The sequence below is a fragment of the Cyrtonyx montezumae genome, unplaced genomic scaffold (genome assembly GCF_038088225.1).
Source record: "Cyrtonyx montezumae isolate F1298 unplaced genomic scaffold, pur_monq_1.0 scaffold_2, whole genome shotgun sequence".
Classification (NCBI taxonomy): Eukaryota; Metazoa; Chordata; class Aves; order Galliformes; family Odontophoridae; genus Cyrtonyx; species Cyrtonyx montezumae.
Genome location: NW_027071936.1, coordinates 41,280,894 through 41,305,522, shown reverse-complemented (window position 1 = coordinate 41,305,522; position 24,629 = coordinate 41,280,894). Strand labels below are relative to the sequence as shown.

General features: G+C 35.9%; 1 protein-coding gene across 1 annotated transcript in view; it reads right to left on the bottom strand.

The window, feature by feature from the left end:
• The window catches only part of MTUS1 (microtubule associated scaffold protein 1), a 110,366-nt gene that overhangs the window by 50,313 nt on the left and 35,424 nt on the right, over nt 1-24,629 (bottom strand). The window contains 4 exon segments of the mRNA XM_065736993.1: nt 9,232-9,279; nt 10,486-10,590; nt 11,871-12,005; nt 15,649-15,819. Coding sequence (XP_065593065.1) covers nt 9,232-9,279; nt 10,486-10,590; nt 11,871-12,005; nt 15,649-15,819 — 459 coding nt within the window.

Genomic DNA, 24,629 nt, shown 5'->3' with positions numbered 1-24,629 from the left:
GTCTCCTATGTTTGGAAACAGCACACAGCGGTAAACCATAAAGCTTGTTACAACACATTACAGTAGCCTTGTGTACTCATCATAGCTCATTAGCCCACCTCTTCAAATATTAGATTGCTATTGCAAAATCCTCCCTTGAAGAAGACATCTTGAGATTTTGACTTGGCCAACAGCCAGCCTTCCAACACTATTCAACACCCAACGTACCAAGTTTTCCTCTCCTCTCTGAGCACCCACAGGAACTCTCTTCTGTTTTCCTCCTAACTACCATGACTTCCCAAGAGAGGGACTACTCCAGGAAGCAAACATCCCTCCACCTATTTGAATCTGGAGCTGTCTTTGCAAAGACAGAAACAGTCTAATCATGTCCAAAAAGAAAAATCCATCTAAGTAAAAATGAAACAACCACAAACCTAAACCACCAACTCTCTCCATTTTTGCCTGGAAAAAAATGGCTCAAGAACTCCTCATCAAAAAGTAGAAATACCCCAATGAAATCTTAACTTCCTTTCAAGGAATAGGAGCTAAAACAAAGAATCTCTAGAGGTCAAGCATGATGTAATGAACCAGTTTGAAGACAGAGGAAGGAATGAATCACAAGGCAAAATATGAGCAAATAAAAGCTCCATATACACGAAAGCTTTTGCACCAGATGCCAAAGCATCTCTTACAGAGACACACAAATAATACTTTCCTAGCTTTAGCTTGATAGAAATAGGCTATGAAGAAACAGATATACTATAGTGCCGTATTTTCCTTTTTTATTTTTTTAATAATTAAAAAAAACCAAAACGACAAAAAAAAAAAAACAACAGAACAGCCTTTTTAGGCTCTAGTTCTCTTGCACCCTATAGCCTAAAACAAGGCTGCTTTATGCAGTAGAATGCTTTATGCAGTAGAATGACCTGGCAGCACCAATAAAAAGCACTAGGGAGATGTCAGACTTATCTAGCATGCAAAACGCAGAGAGCTCTAACAAGCAGCCAGTGAGAGTACTGACATCCCTCTTTGAATAGTTTTATTAGAAATTTAACTAAAAAGGGATCCTCCAATGCAGTATTTGCATACCTGTCTTACTCCATTGTAAACTTCACTGGGATGACTGCACATCTATCAGCGTTGTTTTCATAGGAAATGGCTCCTCTAGTTCAGCATTTGTGCTCCTACAACCAACTTGTGCCAACAGGGCACAGAGCCAGAGACATGCTTCATAGGACTCAATGACAGGAACATGCATTCTCTACATTTGATGCATAATATGAGGATCTGAGAGATCTTCTATAACAGATAAAGGTCTTTCCTTCTGGGCAAAACAAAAGACTGCACTGTTAACAATCACATAACTCACTCCAGGTTGCTAAATGCATTAATACCTAATGACACGATCAGATTGATGGTAGGGAGAGATCTATTTTAATCCTGGCAGATTTAGTGCATCTGCCACTCCCTGGGGAAAGCTAGCAATGTGACAAAAAGGGAGCAGAGGACACTCGTATCCGTAGGCTCTAAATTCAGACTTGCAAGTCCAAGTCTCCAGTATCTAGACACATTTCTCTTGCCTCTTTGCACCACTGTACAAGCCTCTGAACAGGGTGACTGTCTCACCACAAACAAGTCTAAATCAGCAGTCAGACCTTTAGATCTGAGATGAGCAAGCAGAAGACAAATGGATCCGCGTCACAAGACAGTATGGGCAGTGCTGAGCAGATGGGTATTACTGGCATGCTTTGATTTGGAAAGAACTGAGAGATGACTGCTTACAAAAAGGGAGAAGGGAAGCAAAAAGCTACTAAGCATAAAAGGGTAATCTGTGACCTAGATTTTCTTTCTGGAAAGACACCACTCCCTCACCGTTTCCCTTTGACCATTTTGCTCTAGTCAGTGCTCCAGCTCAAAAAGCTCATCTTCCTGCAGGCAACAATGCACACTGCCATGCTCCACAGCTTGCAGCTCCAGGATAAGCTCAAAGCCTCACCTGAATAAGAAAGCCAACCTCTTCCTGCCACAGAACAGAAACTGAAATAGTAAATAGTTTACTTTTCTTCTAGCACAAAACTTTTAACCATTATACATTCAGCAGCTTTACAAACAGAATGTGATGCTGCAGTGAATTTCCAAGCAAATAGATACAGAAATCAGGCTGGTTTGTTTCTTTCGCGCAACAGTGGTGGCACTTACATGATCTGCCCTCTTTCAGAAAACACAATGGCAACAAACATCATAAGAATAATTTCATTTTTAACTTCTGACTTAATGAATCAGCAAATTGTTTTCCACATATAATATGTCCCTTCTAAGATGGCATTTATTAGAGACTTCCTCCAAGTCAGTCTTTCACTGCTTCAAAGCACAACTGTTACTAGGCTATAGTGAAAAACATCACTCCTACTAGAGTAGGATGTATTTAATATGCCTCAAAATACAAAGTTTCAATGATCTACCCAGATGCATCAGAAAACAAAACAAAACAACTACTTCAGTGCTACGGACTTATGCTGTATACCAACAGGCTAGGTGCATATTAGAGCCCTTGTGAGCACTGGCCCCAGGAAGCAATGAAAACAATAAGGTTTTTTAAATTAGGGTAATAGTCTACAGATCTATAAATACTAATCCCTTTATTCACGTAATACCAGTGGATAAGTGCTGCGCAATTGCTCTTCATCTACAACCTCACAATGATAGCCAGTACCCAGACAACCCCTACTGAAAATCAAAACTGCAAATAAGGACAGTTCAGACAAGCACATCTCCCAAGATACACTGGTCATTTATCAGCTTGGAGCTCCCAAGGTTCACTGAGCAAACTCAAGTCAGCTCATCTCAAGTGTTACACTCACCTTTTGCAGGCTTCATACATTCATTGCATGCCTAGGTATGCAAATAAAAATGCTGACACCTTCAGTTTAGAAGCTGTATAATTACCTTTGACACAAAACGCACAAGTTCCATGTTTCTGGGACAGCTCTATGTTCTTTCAAATTTACACCACCTCAGATTCCTAATAGAGGGGATGACAGCAACAGGAAAAGCTACTTTGCTGAAAATGTATCTTAAAGAATTCAGGGAAAGAAAAGGCTAAAGAAAGCTAAAAGGAATAACACAGTGACTCAGAGATCTTCAAAATAACTTAAAAAATAAAAAATAAAATCCAGGTGTTACTGATAATTTACAGCAGGTACTACAAACACAAAACAACACACAATTTGAAGAACTTGAAGGAGTATAAAAACAAACAAACAAAAACAAACCCTAATCAAAACCAGAAGACAAACAGCACAAAACTAACCTCTCACATAATCAGAAGTTATACATATCTAAATTTAACTGGAGAGGGAAGGACATGAAGACACTACCACAAGAAGCAAATTTAGGATGGCATTTCCAATAATGTGATACAGTTTTGTGTAGCATACAGCAATTTAGTTGGAAATAACAAAAAGAAAACAGTTTATCACCAAACCTGATTGTCAGTCAAAGCTATAATGCCTCTTCACGAAATAAAATCTTATTTTTCACTTAACTAGCGAAAAGAAAAAAAAACACAAAACAGCGAGGATTCAGATGTTTTAAAACTATTTCTAAACAGTTTTAGACAGAATGATAATAAAAACCAGCAGCTCTGGCTAATCCTAATAACGTGCATAATTTAAAGCCATGATGACAGACTTAGGGGCTAGAGATTACTTGAACTTCACCTCCCAGCACTGGGAAGTGTTCTTTAAGTATCAGTTGGACTTAGCTTATATGATCTACAGACACCCAGTTGTCCCTCTGCTCATGAAGAGGCTGTCCTATTCGGTATTTAAACAGTTCTGAGAAACCTGCAGCTCTGTGTTCATGAAATAGACACAAACATTCCCACAGCAGAAAGTCAGAATATTTCTGCATTATCAACAGTTTGGAATATGCCTGCCCTAAGCTAAAGAGCAATTTTCTCTCAGATGTTTTGGAATTAAATAATAACAAACGTAACTGAAATATCTAACTTATAATTAAGAGAAAGGGTCCTTTCTTGAAAGTGCTAACAAACAAAACTGGTCTTGTAGCACAGACACCATTTGGGTTATGCTCCAAAAGGCCTTTAATGAATTAATTCTTATAGATGTATCTTAATTCTGCACTTAGATGGAGGTAACAAAATGAAGTCTTGTTTTTATTGTTGGTCCTCGTGTAATAGCTACAGCACTTACACATATTTTACTCTATGTTTATAAGAACATTCTTTATTAGCTTGTAAGTATTCTAAGGCCAGATCATGTGACAATTGAGTCAGTCAGATAGTCCTCATAGATCACCTGGATGGAAAACATCTAAAAATAACAACAAAAGACTACAGCAGACACTTTATTGCAGCTATAAAGGCAACAAACAATCAAATGCACAGTACTAGTAACTCCATAATGTTTAAACTTGATCTTTTTGTTCTGTGTCGAGATAAAGATGGAAGTCCTACAATTTCCAAGCTGAAAAACATTGTCTGTGTTCATTAAATACTAAATCTAATGTAGTTACTGTTTCACTCTATAGTTAATGAAATAATCTCAAGTGTTTCCTGAATAACACCAAAGGTAATTTATTTCTCACGCCCAGCAGAGTAGAGCACTAGGAAACATTGAAAGAAAAGTTGATTTGGCTCAAAAACAGAAATTTTACTTTTTACAAAAATGCCAGACTACACAGAATCTTTTTTTTTTCTTAAATGGATACATGAAACTTGATTACTTACACTACTGAAATAGAGTTTGTTACAAATTCTCATGAGAACTGTACAATACTCTCTATCAGAGCTTTTGGGTTTTACTTTTGAAGTAATTTAAGACAGTTGGAATTTTATTTTTTTATATGAATGACATTCTTCTGAAGATTATTTTACATTGAATAACCTTGCACTTGCAGATTTAGATATTCAAGAAAAATGAGATAATCCTGATAACATTTATGTCATATAGCAGGGAAAGTGAATTGAAAGTGAGTACTAAGGTACAGACAAAAATAAGTGCTCAAAGTGTTGAGACAGAAGCTGTTTGCTGTCTTCTGCACGTTTTGTTCACACCAGTTTCATGACCTATAATTAGAATTGCCATCAAAAGCATTCTTCTTCCTATCACATTTTAACTCACTTGCTCTCCCCAGTCTTGCTCAATGACCAACCATACTTCTGTTTCAAAGTGCATCAAGGTCTTTGTATCCACACAACTCTACTTACAGAGTTTCTTTTACAAATTTCAAAACTTTGTCTCCAGACAAAGAAAACAAAAACAAAACAAAAACCCTACACCATATCAAGAAAGCCCTTCAGATTTAAGAAGAAACAATAGAGAAACAGAGCTAATAAGCTGCTCGACCAGATATCCCTCACCAGTAGGTAACCTGCCTTTATCATGCTGAAAACTGTTAACAGTAAATGAAATCAAAGCATTCACTGAAGACCGAAGTATAAGACATTCATAACAAAATTCAATCAGCTCTCAGTTTTAATTTTCCTAATTTTTAAAAGAAAACTAGCACTTTTTTTAGAGAACACTTACATTTGCAGTTACAAATACAAGTATTTTACAATCTTAAAATACAATGTATTTTAAGATGCTCAAGGTTTTTTTTTTTTGTTTGTTTGTTTGTTTGTGCTTTGTTCGCTTTCTAGACACCAAAAGTGCAAATATTTAAATTGTAATCTTTCTATCAAGGAATCTCCAAGATAAAAAGAAACAGATGTTTACCTTCTGTTTCTTCAAGGTTACAACAGGGCATAAAAGAAACTGAACATCTAAAAGTATTCTCCATTAGTTTTGAACTACAGTATTGTGTTAGTAAGAACATCCTATTCCACTGTAAGAGTCCCAGTGAAAAGCCAGCAGTAGCCACCTTCATCAGTCTGTTCTAAGAAACAGCACCATGAACTGTTAAAATCATACCAACACTCATTCTTTTTTGCAACAGGCCACCTGACTGAAGTAATTTCCTCCCCAGTGTTATATTTCTCACAGATGATTTAATTAAAACAAGCAGCCTTTTAAACTCCTAAATGGCTAAGAAAACAGAGCTTCATCTTTCATGATGCAGTGCATACAGCTTCTGAATGTTCTTTGTTTTTCATGGCTTCTCTAGCCTTCTTTAGAAACGGGTTCCAGTGTCTGTGTTCTATTACAATAAAGTATGATAGAAATCACACCATTCCAATCTTATAATACTTTATGATATAATTCAACAGTTGCCCTAACTTTCCTGACATGGTTGTTGTGCTATAAGCCTAAACTATCCAAAGTACACCATATGTCCCTTTCAGAATCACTGAACAGAATGATAAAGGTTTCCAACAAAGATTTGCATGCTTTATTCCTAAAATAATAACTTTACCATTGGAACTGCCAAAAATACATTCACTTGCAAAAAGGAATCGCTTTCTTTAACCTTCAGTCAAGAACAGTGACAAGAGATTTAAATATTCACTTTCTAAATACATAACATTGTCGTTTACTGCTCAGTACTACAGGTAGATCACCGTTTCTACAGGGAGGCCTGGAGAAAGGAAAGAACACCAACTGAAAGCATTTTAAAGGAAGTTCTGCATCTACTTCAAAACTATAGCTCACAAGAGGCAACTGTTTTAGTCATAATTAAGATGTTACAGTTAGTGTACAAGTATGTTGTGATCTGAACTTAAGAAGTAATAAAACATACTTTGCCTAAGAAGTTAGTTTTCCCTTGGCAGTAAAACCAGTGCTGTAAACAATAAACATGTAGAAATTCATTGACTAACTGGAAGATCACCCATGAGAAACACAAGAGTTGAGAAAAAGGACCCTTGTGTTTTACCAGAAACAAAAAATGATCAGGTACAAGTAACTAGTCTCTCCAAGTCTACAGGCATACTAGCAGCATGCTGTGTCTTGTTTTGTAAGCGTATGCTGGCTTTGTGTAACTTCTTTAAACAAATGGAAAATGTAGAAATGCTTGCCATTTTTTCAACTATGAAGAAGTATTAACAAGAGCTCAACAATTAAAACATTGATAGGGTAACCAATATTCCCCCCCCCCCATAGAGTCCTGCTTCAAGACATTACATTAATGACTGTTCGGGCAGCACACATGTCCAAGAAATAGTGAGGTTCAACTCCCTGACTGAATGAGGCTAAAAACTGTAAAGTGAACTAACTAGTTAACTATGAAATAAGAGAACAAAAGCTTTAACTAGATACAATCATTAGAACAAGGCTGTATTGTAATATCAAGGCAACTAAAAGAAGAAAAAGAGATATTGGGTCTACGTGGTACCAGCTGGCATTACTTCAGTTCATTTCAGAAAAGATCATTTGTCTCTTCTTAAAGTGTAAGAAATTGTACACTGAACATCCAAACAGCCTCACAACATTTTTATTGTGTAGTTAAAAACTATCTGCAACCATGAAGATGGAACAAAGTCTTGCTTCTCTATCAGTAAGCTTATGTGCATAAAGAGAACATTATACTAATGACCTATATAAGTTACAAAGCTATTAACTTGAAAGTCTAACAAACTGCCTTATTTTGGAAAGTGATTCAGTAGAAAAAATAGGTTTTGTAAGATGAACACTAGAATGCAACTACTCTGCTGGCAAAAATAAGATGTTAAAGAACATTGCTGAAAAAAAAAAATATCACCAAACATTATGGCTATTTTGAACTTTATAGTCACATTTTTAATGCACCAAATATAATAATTCAAATAATAATATAATAAATATATAAATAAATATAATAAATAAATAAATAATTCATAAATAAATTCATAAATAAATAATTCATTCTCTTAGCTTGGAAAAGTTGAATCACAACAAAAATTACATTAAACTTGGAAAAAAGGTGAGGGAGCACTAACTGGATTTCTGCATGGAAAATACAGAAAAAGAGCTGTGACAGTTCTAAGAAAGAGAGTCATATTTAAGCTTTTAATCCAGAGAAGACACACCTTCCTTCCCCCTTATCACAAGTTACCTCCACCTAAGTAAGCAAAATGTTCTTCCCAGCAGTATCGTCTTCTACGCTTCTATGTATAAAGGACCACATACAGAAGCTAATGAAACGCTGTCAGACAATATATAAGCTAATGTTACTTCAGGCAAATAAAAATTAGAGTAACAAACAGAATAAGCACTTGTCATGTTATATGAGCAAAGCTGACTTGTAATAATGAGAGATCTCAAGAAAAGCACTAAGTCACAATTGCTAGTCAGATATTTGACATACACAAATCTAAAAGGCAAAGCATTAGACTCACATTATGCATACAGTTTGTCAAAAATATACTACCATAGTATCCAAGTGACAGGTCAGAACTGTTTTACTCAGCAGTTCCAGACTCAAATTCATGACACCCGGCTTGCTACAGCACCTCTTTTTCTGAAAGACATTTGCTACTCACTCAAGGGACACAGGGCTTTCCACTGAAACTCACTGTCTTTCAAAAAGGGGTTTCCAGTAATTAAAAGCAGCTTTTAATTCAGCAAGTACTCATTGATGCTAAAGAAACTAATTTTGACTGCACACTCTCTAGAAAAAATCCTGGAAATTTCCATGGATCAAAATCTGAAGGCCACTCTGTCTCCTGGCAAAGAGAAACCGTATCAGGTGCCCTAACTGGCAAAACCACCAAAAACAAAGACAAAATGAAGTCCTTAAGCTCTTCCAGACTTTGGAACACCATCTGCCACTTAATCACTTGCCACTCCTCCTTGCCATCCAAGCAAACACATGCACTAACAAGTTTGGATAATTTCACCTTCATGTGTAGTCTGCAGCGACAAAAACACAGACAGCTGACTCTGAAAGGGTAGCTACAATGAAGCTTCCAGAAAAACCTGTCATGCTGCATGACTACTTAAGTTAAAGCCACAACACATGAGTTTTAATCATTTCTTACCTCAGCGTGGCTGAACAACAAAATCTACACCTAAGTTTCATTACCACATTTTTTTCCTCCTGTTGTTAGTGTTAAAACCTTCTTATGCTTCTCTGGAAACAGAGACTGACAAACAGAACAGACTGCATACTCTAAAGCTGGGTAACCAGAAGACATTAAGTAGACAAAACAAGACTTCACTCTCTATGAATTGAGATCAAAATCTATGAGGATTCACAGAATTTCTGTTGCAAAACTATTCTTCCAAGAAAAGAAATAGCATTCTAACATAATATGTAAATCAAATTTAAGTTCCACTTCAGAGTACGTAAGAATACTTTCATAAAACTCACCAGATCCAGAAGCCAACAACCTTTGGTGTTCATTTTTTCCAAGAGTACCTATGATGTTCAGAATAGAAAGCAGAATTATACTTCAAGTCAGTAATGGAGAGAGTTGCACTTTTGAATCTTTTTCCACATTCCTTTCCCATGATCTACGTAGTTTTATTTTCATCCTTGTTATGACTGACTGCATGTTTGACTAAAAGATTTGGTATGATAAAAGGTTAAATTAATAGGAACACATCTTCAAAAATAGTCAAACATTTTTTCTATTTAGATTATCATACTTCACTTAAGTCAGGTAGCACCATTTATTTATTGTCTTGTGTGAAAGAATAAAATGAACAGATAACAGAATTAAAAACAGGCAGAATAAATAATTATCCATACAAGCAGCATCATAACTTTTTCCCAGCTGAATACTCCAGTTACTTTATTTACATAAAGCAGGTACCAGATGTGCTACCTAATCAAGTTAGATATAAACAAATAAGTGAGAAGACTAATCTACCATTATTGTATTGTTTTAATGTTATGTAAAAAATGAACTAAGAACCTCATTATTTTGAAGGATATGAATTTAAGGAAAACGCTTTTTGCTAGGTTTAAGAGCAAAAGTTACAAGCAGAATTTATAGAAAGTCTGTTTACAACATCTATCATATTCAGCTTTTTTCTTCCCCATAGTAGGTATGTTAATAAGAAATGATCTGATTTGTACTATGACTGTACTTGTTTCCCTCAACTTGAATCCTGCAAGTGCATCTTTGCTCCCAAAATGATTTTTTATTACTGAATTTGTCTGAGAAGTTGGATGTATGCTTTGATTCACTCTGATAAAAAATTTCTATTAAAGATAAATACAGAATACAGAAATTTAAGTATGCATTACTCTGAACAGCCAGAGCTGATCAGCAAGATGTCAGAAGAACATTGCTTAAACTAAATAGAGAAACTCAGAAATGTCAGTCTGAGTAAGTACACAATCTTAAAAGAAGTTTACAGAACATCTTTCAACTTGATGTTATCAAGTGCTTCAAGTCCGCTTGGGATGCAAGTTTGAAGCAGCAGTGTACATGAAGCACTGTGACTTTAACCTGCAGATAAACAAACATATACAGAATACCTTGTAGAACCAATCTGCAATATGTGAAGTACACATGAACAGAGCAGACTGACAATCTCAACTGCTGAAGTTACAGAGTATAGCTCCTCTTTATCACGACAGATAGATACAAGAATGTAATTGAAAATATAACTTTACCCCACAACTGACTGCTTCTAGTCTCACTGACTTTCCTTGCTGAGTGCAATGGCCCAGATGATTTTGGTGTGCATTGGTTCAGGGAAGCACACCTGGCCTTGGCTCCTAGAAGAAGAGGCTTAAATCAGGCTTAAAAGTACACCTACGCCAGCAAATAAAGACAAGCCTAAAATCACTCATTTACAGTGCCAGAGGCATGAATCTACAGAAATAAGAGTCATTTTCTAGAAAATTTAAGGCTACTTTTAAACTCAATTTTGTTTTTACCCAAACCCATATGCATTGAATATACTGGGCCTGACAAAAAAGCACCAGCTTGTCAGGCCGCCCTATAATTTTTGTTTATTTCAGTGATTTACAGTTTCTGGCAATGTCTGCTTCTTATTATTGTTTACTATTTTAAAGCATACCATTATAACATGACATTTGGCAGGCTTAAAACTTAAGCCTAAAGCAGAAGCATTGTATTTAATTAGGTTTATCCAATTACAATAACCAGTTCACCACAAAGATGGTCAGAAGCAAGCTGATTATAGCTAGGATTTAGGGGACAGAGAGTACAAGCTTATTTATCTGCTCCTATTATGCCTTTAAATTTGGTCAGAGAATGAGCTGTCAACTGCTGTTTGTGGCTTGAGTGGAACAGCATTGACGGCTTACAGAAAAGTCCTGGCTAAAACAGGAACAGGAACCAAAACACTAATACAAAGCCAGAAAGAGCATTTTAACTACATTTCCTTTATCACAAAGAGATGAAGCACAGTTATCTATCTCCATTCAAAATAAAGCGGACCTCTGCTTCCTCTTAGGCAGTTAGGAGAATATCAAATAAAAGAAGCATGGAAAGGTTAGCTGTTAGTGCAATTGCATCTCATTCAAAGAGATATTCTCGTTCTGTAAGGTCCTTTCTGTTCTGACAGGGGTAAATACCATCACAAGTCTGCATGAGGAAAAGCACAACCATATCCAGAGGATAAAGTCAAATTTAGTCTACGTGCAGATCACCAGCAGCTACAGAGCCTGTTCCTGAGCTTTGTGTCACAAAAGAAAGACACCAGAATAACGTAAGACTTGAATGATGACACCCATCACATAATGTAATTAGTCCCAGTACCATGCACAGCCATATTGCTCTTTTAAGTCCACATCACTCAGATGTGCAGCCTGCCTCCTCATTTGCCTGAAATAACCAATCAATTACAACAATTCAAAGATGTTTTAGCTTTCTTATGAAGTCTTACAAAACTTGAAGCACTGATGTGATTCTACTTCCTCACAGTAGATCACTGTTAAATATGCATTACTTCAGGTGGCAGCCAGGTGCAAAAGGTAAGGCACTGCAACAGCAGTAGCATTAGTTCCACTGTAGCTACAGATTCAGATACCTTTTGGAGTTCCTTTCAACGAGAGAAATCCAGGTCTTGGTACTGCTTTTAAAGAGACAGATCCAGAAGTTCCATTCTGGCAGGCTGTTTTTGAAGGCCCTTCTCCATTCTTGATGATTACTGTGGTACTTGTAGCTACAAGACAGAATGATGGAGAATTTGGACAAGAAAGTACCTAGCTTGCAGAAAATTAAATGCTAAAGTAAGCCCATTTTGTTGTTAAAATTAGAGACAACAAAAGTTGGAATAAAAATACTATGAACTTTCTTGTTATTTTCTGTAAAGATTGATTAACTGTAACAGATTAGTCCCTGAATGTTACAAACACTTCTCAGAACTGGACATACAACTTGCACAGGAGGCGGGTATATGCAAGAGAATACTATTAACAGTACACTAACAGAAGCCTTACCATGTCATACAAAGCAAACATAGAAGACACTTCAGTTTGTCTAAACCAAGAAAGAGCATCAGTCTGTGAAGTCATTCTGGCCACAGAATTGACTGGTTTATGTTTTCTTAGCTCGCTTTTTTAAATAAATAAATAGAAAGAATAGAATAGACAACTGCCTGAAGCAACATCTTTCCCTGTTCTTTCTCATTTGAATAGAGATACATGCTGCCAAACAAGTTTTCAAGAAAAGTTTCTGTAGTATGCATTCCTAAAAGTGATTTCCTCAATGATTTGCTCCTTGTGTGTAGACCCTCCAACATATATTTCTCTCTGTAGAGGGAAGCTGAAGCCATACAGGAAAACAAAAACAAACAAACAAAAACAGAAAAAGAAGCAGATAGACCCAAATTAGGAAAAGCAGGACATTTTCTGTCTCATGTAAAAAATTATGTTTCCAACAGAGCAGTTGCTGCACAAGACATTTTGCTCAATTTCAGTGGATCTTCAGAGAGGTTTAGTTTATTGTCATAAGAAAAAGTTTTAGTTGAAGAAAGAAAATTGAAACATGAAAAGAGACAATTTACTACTTTAGTTTTGCAGCAAAAAATATGAAATGATTTCTGAGGTACTGACTGAATATACTTCAGCTCGAACAGCGAAAAGCTATGGTGATAGTCAGCATTGTGACACATTAAAAGTAAGAAGCTGACAACATGCTTACCAGAGAAAAATCAAAAACTAAATCACTCTGGAATAGATGTCATGCTATTACTTTTTTTTTTTTTTTTTTTTTTTTTTACATACTCTTTTTAAGTAGAGGAAGCAGGAAGAAGAGAGATTAATAAAAGAAAATTCATATAATATCTTATATAATATCAAGTTTGCCCAAGAATACTGTTTTATGAACAGATATTTATACATGAGAAACATTTTGCATAATGTATCAATGCTGCAGTTATTCCGGTAGAATCTGACCCTGTCCAACAGCAGATGTTTCAAGTTAACTTAATAAAACACAAGCTCTGAAACAGTCCACTTTTTTTTTTTCTCTCTAAGCTACTACATTAAGAATTTTAGCTCAAAGCTCACTGCAAGCAGCTACTGCCTGCCTATAAACTGCTGTGCTACTTTCCAATAATTCACAAGCACATCGTACTAGTAATGCTTTGGGGATAAGAGTGCTGCTGGTGTGTGACCGGTATGGCACCATTTGCTGCATTAGAACCTCTGGAGTCAGACAACCAGACCACGTGCAGAAGAAGGAGGCAGACTTGCCTTTTTCTATGAGTAGATGCTGTGGTCTTGGATGAGATACCAAGCTTAACATGGTTTCAACCAAAACTAAGAGCTAAATGTTGAAATACAACTCAACAAGTGCTCTTCTTTTAGTCAAGCATTGACCATATAGAAATGTATCACAAGGTCAATTGCTAGAACAACTTCTGAAACAATTATTTTAATGCAATTCTAATTTCTTCTCTTAATCTGAGATTTTAAATATTTCAGTATGATCAATCACAGTATTTTCAACCCATTGAAACCGAGGAAGTTTGTTAAAAATTCATGTTTTTGATGCTCACACTGACGATGTCTATGCAAAGTATGTTTTTAATATCAAAATTTCATGATTTCCAAATTTCTCAGAGAGCAAGAGTCACTCTAAAGAAAAGAATTATAAAAATCAGATGACCATTAGACAAAAGAGTAATGCTGCTGAAATTATCAATCCAATGACATCCCATAACAAAAAGCTGAGCTGACACAGCAGGATACATATGTTGTTTTGTAAGGTTTTTTTCCCCACTAACAAGGTGGGCTCCTTAAACAAAAACAAGCAACTTAGTCAATTTAATGCAGTTGAGCATACCACAACAGTTCATTATTGATTTCAAGACATTCACAGCACAAGTTTCCAGTCCTGATCTTGTCAGGACACACAAGTCTAATAAAAGCATTTAAGGGTTAAGAATACAGACTTTTCCTGACATGACTGCATAGCAGACTAACTGAAAGACTAGGAAACAAAAAAAGGAATAGCTCTGTACATAAAACACAGGAAAAATTAAACTTACTACTTCTCTACAATTTGATTCAAAGTCATAAATTACACTATATTAACATATAATCATACATCCCAAATTCATTACACACTCACAGTTTATCAGACTGAAATCATTCTTATGAAGTTCAGCAATTTAACCAGTGAAAATCATGTCAGTGAAAAACATCAGAAATCAAAACATTACGTGCATTCACAAGTTACAAGCTTTAAAAAAGAAAAAGAAATACAACCTACTTCTTTTTCCAGTAAACGAGGCTAACAAAGGAATAATACAAAAGCTGTAAGATCCCACTATCAGCAGAGTCAATAAGGTAATATCACAGTGGCTTCCTGAATCAGTTGGTGGTGTTAGTGTAGAATTGATGAAAATATCAGGAGAAAAATTAGTTTCCGTGCAACTGCGGAGTCCTCCTGGTATAGTCATTTAAAAAGGATCAGAACAAGCTTGAAGTCAAAGCCAGACTGCAGCCATGTTCAACCTCTCATATTCCTCTTGCTTGCTCTTCGTGAATCGGAGTGGAAAAAATTGTAAGCTTCGAGGCAGTGGACAAAACAGATTAAAGCAGCTAGCAAATCACTCTAAATAAGGAGTCATCGGTTCGGATACTTAATCTGCATACATTTCTTTGTCATGAAGCAATGACCCTTTCCTACATGAGGAGTAAAATGAAGAGAGGACAAAGCTGCTTGGGAATTCCAGACACTATTCTAAAACTGAACAGCAAAAGTCAACATGGCTGTCAGGGCAACAGAACCAGCCTGATTACAGAGAAACACGCAGTGCCTATTTTATTACACATACTCTTATTCCTTTGAGGAATATTCTAGCTTTTAATTTTTAATGAAGATACTACAGGAAATAAAAAAGAACAAGAGAAAATTTAGTTATTATACATATATATATATGCATGCATGCGCATACATTAACAGAAGTTGCATGTTAAATCATAGTTTGTTGGGGCTTCTTTTTTTTATCCCAGTCCATCGAAGGCAGATTTCAAAAGAAGGCTGGCACAAAGCAAGCCTTTGCCCAGTCCCTGAGATGAAATAAACAATGCAATTGCAACTGCACATTTGAATGTACTCATTTGAATATGTATACTGGAAACACTGATACATCTGACAGTTAGTTGAGTGTTAATTTCGTCACACTTATACCCTTTTAACTACCACAACACCTGGTACAATTCCTGGGTGAAGCTTCAAATTTAAGCTAGTTCTGACATTTTTCTCCTCAGTTTTGAATAGGACAGACTTGCAGGATTCCTTACAATAGAACTTTTCGAAACAGTTGTTGCTAGGTATCAGTTTAATTTACTTACTGCTGAAAAGACTTCTCTCGCTCTGAGTGCTGCTGAGTGATGAGACACTAGGTGTTCTCTCCAGCACTGATCTTTTGACAGGCACTTTGGATTTGGAGAGTAGTTTACCAGAGTTAGCACGGGAAGCTGGAGAGTGTTTCACAGAAGCACACTTCTCCCTTGGTGAAGATTCTAGGCCTGTCAAATCATGGCACAGAAGGACAAAGGGAGGTAGAAAGCAAAAAGAACAGTATTAGAAAAAACCCTAAGCAATTAGTTATTCTACATGTACACCTACAAGCAGAAAGATTTACCCATATTAGAAATATCTACTAAAAGGCAATCATCTCATATTTACATGGTAAATAAAATAAATGTCTTACTTTTTTAAGCTCCTTCCTTAACACAAATGCTGTAAACGTCACAAAACAGATCCGAGTACTTAAAAATCTCCATTTTACCTTCATGCTGACCTGACACTTAAGTAAAGAGCCAGACTTTGTAAGATTGGCCTTCAAGGCAGACATTTGCACGCACATAAAAGCTTACTACATGCATTCTACTACTTCTGTGTATAATGGTTAACTGTGCTGGCAATTCTATGAAAATATTACCTTTGCCTCCAGATGACCTAAGACAGATTCTTTTGTTTATTCCCACCCCCAAACACACATTGCTTCTTTTTTTCCTGTTTCACAGAACACTGCTTTTAAGGACAAACAACACAAAACTATCAAACTGTGCTCTTTTCACATAAATATACCATAAAGCTGACTAGTTCTACAAAACTAGTTAAACAACACATCTTGGAACCAAGTTAAACAGACAATTACTGCAAACATTTTTGCATTAACTGCTGCTCTCATTTGAACTCGCTGAATACAGATGCTCAATAGCTAGGTTAATTGAGCTATTTCAAAATGGAAAGTGTACCATCTTCAGACAGGAGCTTCCTCTCATACTGCTAAAAATACAGTTGTTTTTTTAGCAAGAACATTTCAGATTAGTTAATTAACTTTCAGTTTATTTCTCAAAAGTGTGCACCTAGACCAAAATTACAATGGTTTAGGAAAGGTTCTGTATACATGTCATGCATGTACTGAGTTGACTAGTATCAGCTCTGTTTTAAAATTTAGATGTCAAAATCTTTATATAGGCCTCCAAATAATCATGGAAAAGAGTTAATTATTTTTGTAGAGAAATAAAAACAGAGAAAAGGAAAACAGATTTAGGTATTTTTAATTATATAAATTATACTAATTCCTGTGTTTATTGCCTTTTTGAAGTCTGATAAATATACTTTATCTTACTTAAAAATAGATGAATTTTACTTAGAATGACCAGTTTTTCAATCTGAATATAATAACCCTTCCTTTTATTCTTCTCAGTAGGTATATTTCTGTCATGCTGAAGCTATGGAAGAGAAAGTCGAAATACGACAAAAACAGCCAGTAATTCCACCTTATTCAACAGCAGTTTTGCAGCAGAATCCCCCCTTCTTGAATACCAGTGATTAAGAAACCAACAGTTTGCACCAAGACCAAGAAAGCACGGCATTAAGGGATTACACGAAGATTTAGGCAACAGAAACACATCTGCATTTCAACAGTAGGTGGTGCAATAGGATTAAATAACTTGCCTCAAATCTTCTATATCAAGTACACAAAATCTGAACAATGTGAATAAAGGAAGATACATCCATGCTACTCCCTGCAGTTTCAGTCAGTTCAGTAATAGTAGAGAAACCTTGCCTACAATATATACAAAAGATGCACTAAGATGATATGATACCAGTTATTGAATATGACACACAAGCTTCCATCAGTCAAAGAACATGCTTAAATGTCTGATTTCCCTTAAGATCTGCACTTTTACTACATTACTATGCAGCACTGTGATGCTGCATATGGTTTTAATCTAGCCTGGTATTAAATCAGAGACAAAATTATCAGCCATATTTTGGAATTCCTGTTATTTAACTGCATCAGACATCATCAAAGCACATCCAACCTTTTTTCATTTATGAGAAGACCATGAACCACAAGCTGACCTTCGTTCATGGAAGTCACTTCAAACAGAGGCACTCCAGGCAAAAACCTCCAAAATCACTTGTTTAATAAAACAAATAAAAGAATAATCACCACTGATTGTGGACTTCACAGAACAAATCTGTTCTAAACTAACTTTCTAAAACTTTGCAAGTAAACAAGCTCATTTCATTAATGGATCAACATACCAGAAAACTAATTAATCCATGCCAGTCAAAAATTCCTTTTCTAAATAGCCTCTCAGCAAAACAGAGTAAAAATTAAACTACACAAGCAATCTCTCTTAATCACCACAGCTCCTAAAACAAAACAGAAGGCTGCTGTACAAACACTGCAGGTTAAGTTTCTGTGACTTCATGCATTAAAGGTCTACATTTCAGGAGGCTGCTTTTGGAACAAATATTGCTGATAAGCTACATTCTGATGTTTGCTATTGTGCTGGGCTTCAAGTTCAGCCACTTCAAAAGATACAGGAAAGAAATCCTGTTTTCTTCAGTCACTTTCACTCAAGATAGATAGAGGCAAGCATGTGAAAATACAAATATGTAATTTCCAGCCAGGTTGGTTTCTTTGCTGAAACTGGAATGAAGAAATTCACTGAAACAGCTGTGAACAAAAACTGGCTCCAGGACACCAAGTTTCAAGGCAGAGTAAAACAGAATGTTTTTGTTTTTTTCTTAGAGGGGCATTCCCTCTAAGGCTTTGGTTAAAATAATTACGATATAGAAATAACATTTCTAGAGAGCCCTCCTTGAAAAACTTTAGTCACAACAAGATCATTAAGCAGTAACTCTTGGTGTTACTTCAAGCAATAACAATGACTTTATGAAGTACTTTAAAAAGTACCATTTCCTAACCAGAACTGAAATAAAAGGCTTTGAAGGTGGAGATGGGAATATACAGTATACAAACAAAACTAATGAAAATGTGCACAAAAGCAGGATATTTAGTGATCTATTATTATAAAGACAACAAGCAATAGCATCAAAGTAGCTGGCTTTCATCAGTTATTTAATCTAGTCATTGAAGGAGAAGTATCACATTCCTCTAAAGTGAAGAAAAAGCTGGCAGTTCTTCAGAAAAAAAAAAGTCTACGCAATGACTGTTACAGCAAGTATGTTAAATTATCTCTTGTATTGGTATGGAAATAAGCAAGGAACATGGGTCATTTTTCAAGCAGTTCTGATTTCATGTCCTCGTACAAATAAGTATCCTCCCACGTGAATCCTGCCAGGAAAACAAACATATGCTAGTAGTGGCTAGCTTTAAACAGCACTGACAGTGGGCAGATTTTAAGGTTAAACATGTATTCATCAGTTCAGAGATTTAGTATCCAAAGTTTCAAATCCTACCAACACATTTCACATCTAGAACTGAGCACAGGCCAAGTGGAGTTACACAGCACTGGAAATTAAAAGTCAGAAGCCCTTCATAAACAGAAACTTAGGGCAGACTTAAGTTCACAACAGGTCTTTGGAAAACCTTTGTTGCTGTTGCTTTTGTTTTTCAATGCAACAATAGCTGATTTAGGGCTTTCATTGCCATTTTTCCTGAACACATTAAATTTTAGTCTTTTGTCTTATTCCTTTCAGATTTTTCTTCTGGAAGTGTAAAGTTCCGGAGTGTGCTAAGTGTTCCAACTTATAAAAATCTTATGCATGACAAAAAAAAAAAAAGCCAAGTCTAACCTATGGGACAAGTTCTTTTGTAAAGCAAGGATACTGAAACGTTCAAAAGAACACTTTGATGTCTGCTGAAAGGAGTAAAAAAACGTCATACAAAGACAAATTCAGCTTTGCTATTGTTTCCAGCTCACAACTCTTTCCAGAGATCTAAGAGCACTTCTGGTTGTTGCTCTGAACACTGTGCAGTAGCAAAAGTACTAATAAATTTCTAATGGCTACAAGCTTCAATAGCCATTCAGCAATATAAGCTGTGCTACATTATACGCAAGTCAGAGTTCCTTTGAGGAATAAGTGTTTGTAGTACTGTCTCTCCTTTTGAAAGCCTCAAACTACTACCAAAATTGACAAAGAAAAGGTGTCAGTTATGTTTCTAGTAATACTGTAGCTGCTAAACATAAATACAAAGATAGCAGATTTAGATGACTGATGAGTCTTCAGAGAGATTCATTTGTTTAGGGGACAACAACTGATCAGAGAACAATTTAGACAGAAGGCAAGATTTAATTCTATCTGATGTAGGATCCCATAATATTATTCTGTTCACCTACAATCATTAGGAACGTGCTCTTTGGCACAGATATCAGTGAACCAGCAGCACTTTTGTGCCCCAAACACAAAAGGACTGCTAGCAATCGCCTGGATGGATATTCACATGTTCTTCCCCTTCCAATGTTCTCTAAGTAAAACTGGAAAAGAGATCATCAGTGCTATAAAGCATTTTGTGGTTGTTAAGTGTTGACACAACCAACTCTTTTCATTCTCTCAACCAGTCTGTAATATCAGTATTGTTTGCCATCTGGCTATGTGCCTCAATTTTAGGTTTCACTTTTGTGGAATGTGCTGAAGCAGAACCATGAAAGACCACATCCATATGGTTTCCTAGTTGTGTCCTACAACCAAAGGCAAACCCAGTCTCCAAACAGCAGCTCATTTTATGCCATCTTCCAGGTGCAACTGCTAGTTGCACTGCAACTCCAGCAGTGCCAGGAGACTGTCATACACTGTTTGCTTGTTTTAATAAGAAGTCCCAACTAGTAGCTTTAACACAGCTATTGGAAAGTTTCATCTGCTTAGTACTAGCAGGCACAGGGAAGAGACATAGTAATATAATGTGAATAAAGCCCAGGCAAAATAAAACCACCAACCACACTCAATTATATTTGTCACTATTTTCTAGCTCACAGGATCACGCCCCTCTCATATTGTGCACTAAAAATGCATTGATAGCTTATACCTTTTATATCCATGTTATCACTACATATTTTAAGTTTTTCTTTATTACGTAGGAATTGTGTTCTCCATGCTTTGCATAAAAAACAAAAAAAAACACGCCTAATTGCAGCAGAATATAAATATATCTTATTTTTCTCAGTAAGACAAGGATTTCTGTTCTTATCCTCCTGTACTGTGCCTCACCCAAGAAGAATTCAAAACTAACCAGTAAAGGTGAAGAATTATTTGAAGATATCTCAGCATGTTCTTGCAAGTAAATGACTAAGTACAAAGAAATTCCCCTTCAGGGAACTGGTGTGCACATCACTCCTAAAGGAGAATATACTTATAGGTACTTAAACATTTCTGACAGCATTTACATGTGAACTGGAAGTATCAGTCTCTTCAGCTATGACTGTGTTTCTTGCTACAGGTATACATAACTGTAATCCCAATACAGCTACTAACAAGTTATGTGCAAAAAGTCTAGGAACTTCTATGGAAAAAGTCACTAGATATGGAACTGATGGCATCAGAAACAAGCTGGGACTTAACAGTCATACATAATATACATACATACATAACATATATACATAACAACACATACATACATACATATACATATATACATAACAACATACATAATACATTCAACATCGTATTGGAAATACTACAGTCTTTGCAATAAATATCATTAAATTTACACTCAAACTTGTCTGCAACCACCACCACTTCCCCTTTTTCTTCCTATCTCCAAAAAACTCAAAACACCACCTTAAAGATATCAAGCCAGCAATAGATCTATCAACTTGCTTTTATGTTATTCACAGTAAAATATCCCTTATTACTCTACAGTCAAAATAACTTACAGCTTCTACTTTCTTATAACCCATTTGACTTAGAAAACTAATAAGAATTTTATTTGTTTTTTAAATGCTTACAATGCCATACATAATGTTTACAAAACACTAATTACTATTGCACAATAAGACTGCTCCATGTTAAAGAAATAAAAGAAAATAGGTGTAAAAATTATAGCAAGATTTTCCAGTAGTGTATGCAGTCAAAACTAAAAGCAGTTTGTGTCTAATTCATATTAGATCATTTTATGGCTCCTTTCTGGCTTCAAAACATGAATCAAATCCTTCTGTACATGAATGACCAACATGAGCAGCAGGGTCTTAGAGATCAATATGCGGTGCAAGGATATGCAATGCAGCCTTCCACCACACCATTCCAGTTGAGGATGGCCCGGAATAGAGAGCAAAGTGGAATGGAAACAGCAGGGAAGCTTATCTCAAGAAGTCTGTCACGATTTTATGACTTTTGTTATTGGTGTTCCACATCATAGCATCATGTACAGCACTAGGACCTGTGAAATTCCACACAACTAAAGCTGCTTCCTGAACTCTCACACATGCATCAGCATCAGCTAGATAAAAGTCCTCTCAAGTATACAAGGTAAGCTTCCCTCCCCCCCCACCCCCCCAACTTTACATGGGGAATTAGCAGATCACTAGTTTTAACATGGCATGGTGACTAAATCTCTGTCTCATTAATAGCGAAGATTTTTCTCAAAGACCAGGTTCTTTCTTCCCCAGACATCAGGCATAGTTTGTAGAAAAGGAAGCTCAAAGAAAAGGAACAAGTAGAACAGCTTAGAGAAGTCACCTGCTCTTCTGGTAAAAATCACAAGGCAAGCCATGTTATTTATGAACCTACTTGAGACAGACTTGAGTTTCTTTTTACAGACATCTGTCAGCAGTGTCCCTTCAGTAGGGCGCATTCTCCAAGCTCTCTTTCATTAGCAGTTGCTGGCTGCATAACACTGAAGTCAGACTGAAGCAAGCTCTGTGTCATATTATGGACACATCTCACAGAAACCCATATATTAATTTTCTCCTTCCCACACTTCCAAAGAGAGATATGAGAGTTTTACGTTCATTTAACATAGACTTTAATTAGTCTAATGAAGAACCGCATATGTATTAAAGAGAGAAGGGACCAATTAAAATGGACTTATGAGTGCAAGGACAAATGACGACCTTGAACAAGTTAGTCTATGAAGAACCCTGCTTTGTTGTTCAGAGGGAGTGGGGAAAGCACATAAAAAGAGTGGCTGAAATTAGATTTTAAATCTGATTTGCAGACTCTCTCGTGCACTTCAGATTTGTTCATGAGAAAGTATATGGATATCTTTACAGGTTAACTCCCCAGTCCAGCTTCTTGATAAAGACCTAAGAGTTCCAGGCCAGAGAATCTGGAAGTTGTGTTTGATTTTTGAAATATTTTGTTTCCTCTTGGCAACACATCAATACAACTTTGGAGAGGCAGATGGTAGATAGCAGGAATGATAAAAGCTGTGATAAAATGATAAAAGTGATTTGCAGTTACTATGTTTGGTTGATCTTCTGGTTCAGTGTCAGGACAGAAACTTAAGACTGTGGGAATGCTTACTGAAACTAAGTTGTTTTGGTTCTGCTTCAGTAGTTTTGTGAAAGGCTATACCAAAAAGTCCTGAATTATCAAGTTTATATACACGTTTCCAAACTGCGTGAAAACCCACTGAAACCATTTGGTTTCAATTTTCTAAAATTGAATTAAAATGTTTCTTTGTGAAATAAATAGCCACCATGCTCAACAATGAAGTCTTAATCTGCTTTAACTTTGGAAGCTTCTCTGAATGACACTTAAGTGCAAGATTGAGCCAAAATTTTAACAGAAAGAATTTAGTAATTATAAACTAACAAACAAAATCAGTATTTCAAAGTATCACTAGAATCTTTTGTGTTTAACACAATGTAAGTGTATTTACTATAGAATAGGAAGAATTCTTTCTATACTCCAGTTCAGTCAGATACAGCACAAAGTCATCCTTCAGGATAATCAACAAAAAAGCTGATTTGTCAAAGATTCTCAAGGAAAAATATAATTCAAACAGTTTAACTTCTGTTTATCTAAGCTTTCACTACGCTAGATAAGTGCCATGAAAATACCAGGAAGAAAGGGAATGCCATTATCTTACATTCGCGCAGGAGTAACCAAATAATTAGGTAAAAAAATCAGATGTTACTGACATGAATCATAGAAAAAAAGTGGTACCTAAAACATCAGAAATAATTGCTGGATGGTGAACTACACTTTAGAAACAGAGGCAAAAAGACATTCTGGTTTCAAAGATGATATTACATGACTTCATTAATTTCTGGAAGTCTTCAACAGTAAGCCATGGAAAAATATTTTAAACGTCCTCAAATAGTGCCTATTATGCTTAAGATGTGACAGAGCTCTTATTGCTAAGAAATCCATAACTACATGAAGTTTTATACAATAGAAAGTAAAATTAAACCATGAATTCCTGTTAAAGCAGAAGTGTAGGTGAAGTAGTAGCATATCAGAAATTGTACGTGCAGTTAAAGCTCTGCTCCTTTACAAACTTAATGGTAGTTTGTAGCCAGCAGTACAAAAAAAAACAAAACACCACAATTGTAAGCACTTAGATTTTATATCTAAAATAAATCACTTGTATTCCTATTTTATACTATTCAAAATCAAAACAATTTCCTGTGGTTCAGACTGTCGTAACGCTTCACATGCATTTGTTGATACAGGCTGACAGCAGAAGAATTTGGAACAACATTCTATGGGGTCATCAATACTCCTCGTTTTCTTCAGTTCCCCTCACATCTTCCTTCAAGTCAAAAGAAGGCCTGAGTCTTTCCAAATCATTTTACCTCAACTATTAACAGGATATTACTCTTCCACTGTGTTTAAGTATATCCAATTGGAAGACTGCATGCATTAGCTGGTATTATAAACAATAGTTGCTTTCATTTCTGACCTGATTCAAAATCATGAACCAAGTTTCCAAAATTACACACACCTTCCAGTAAGGATCAAGTGACACAAACACATTACTCTTTTAAATTCTAGTAGGTATTTTTAATAGTAGAAAAATATGATATCAAGAGGCATGTTGCCTGTCTGTCATCCAGTATCACACAAGTCTACACACACCATTGTGGAAAAGTTATCTGAAGGGAATTATGACTTTTGT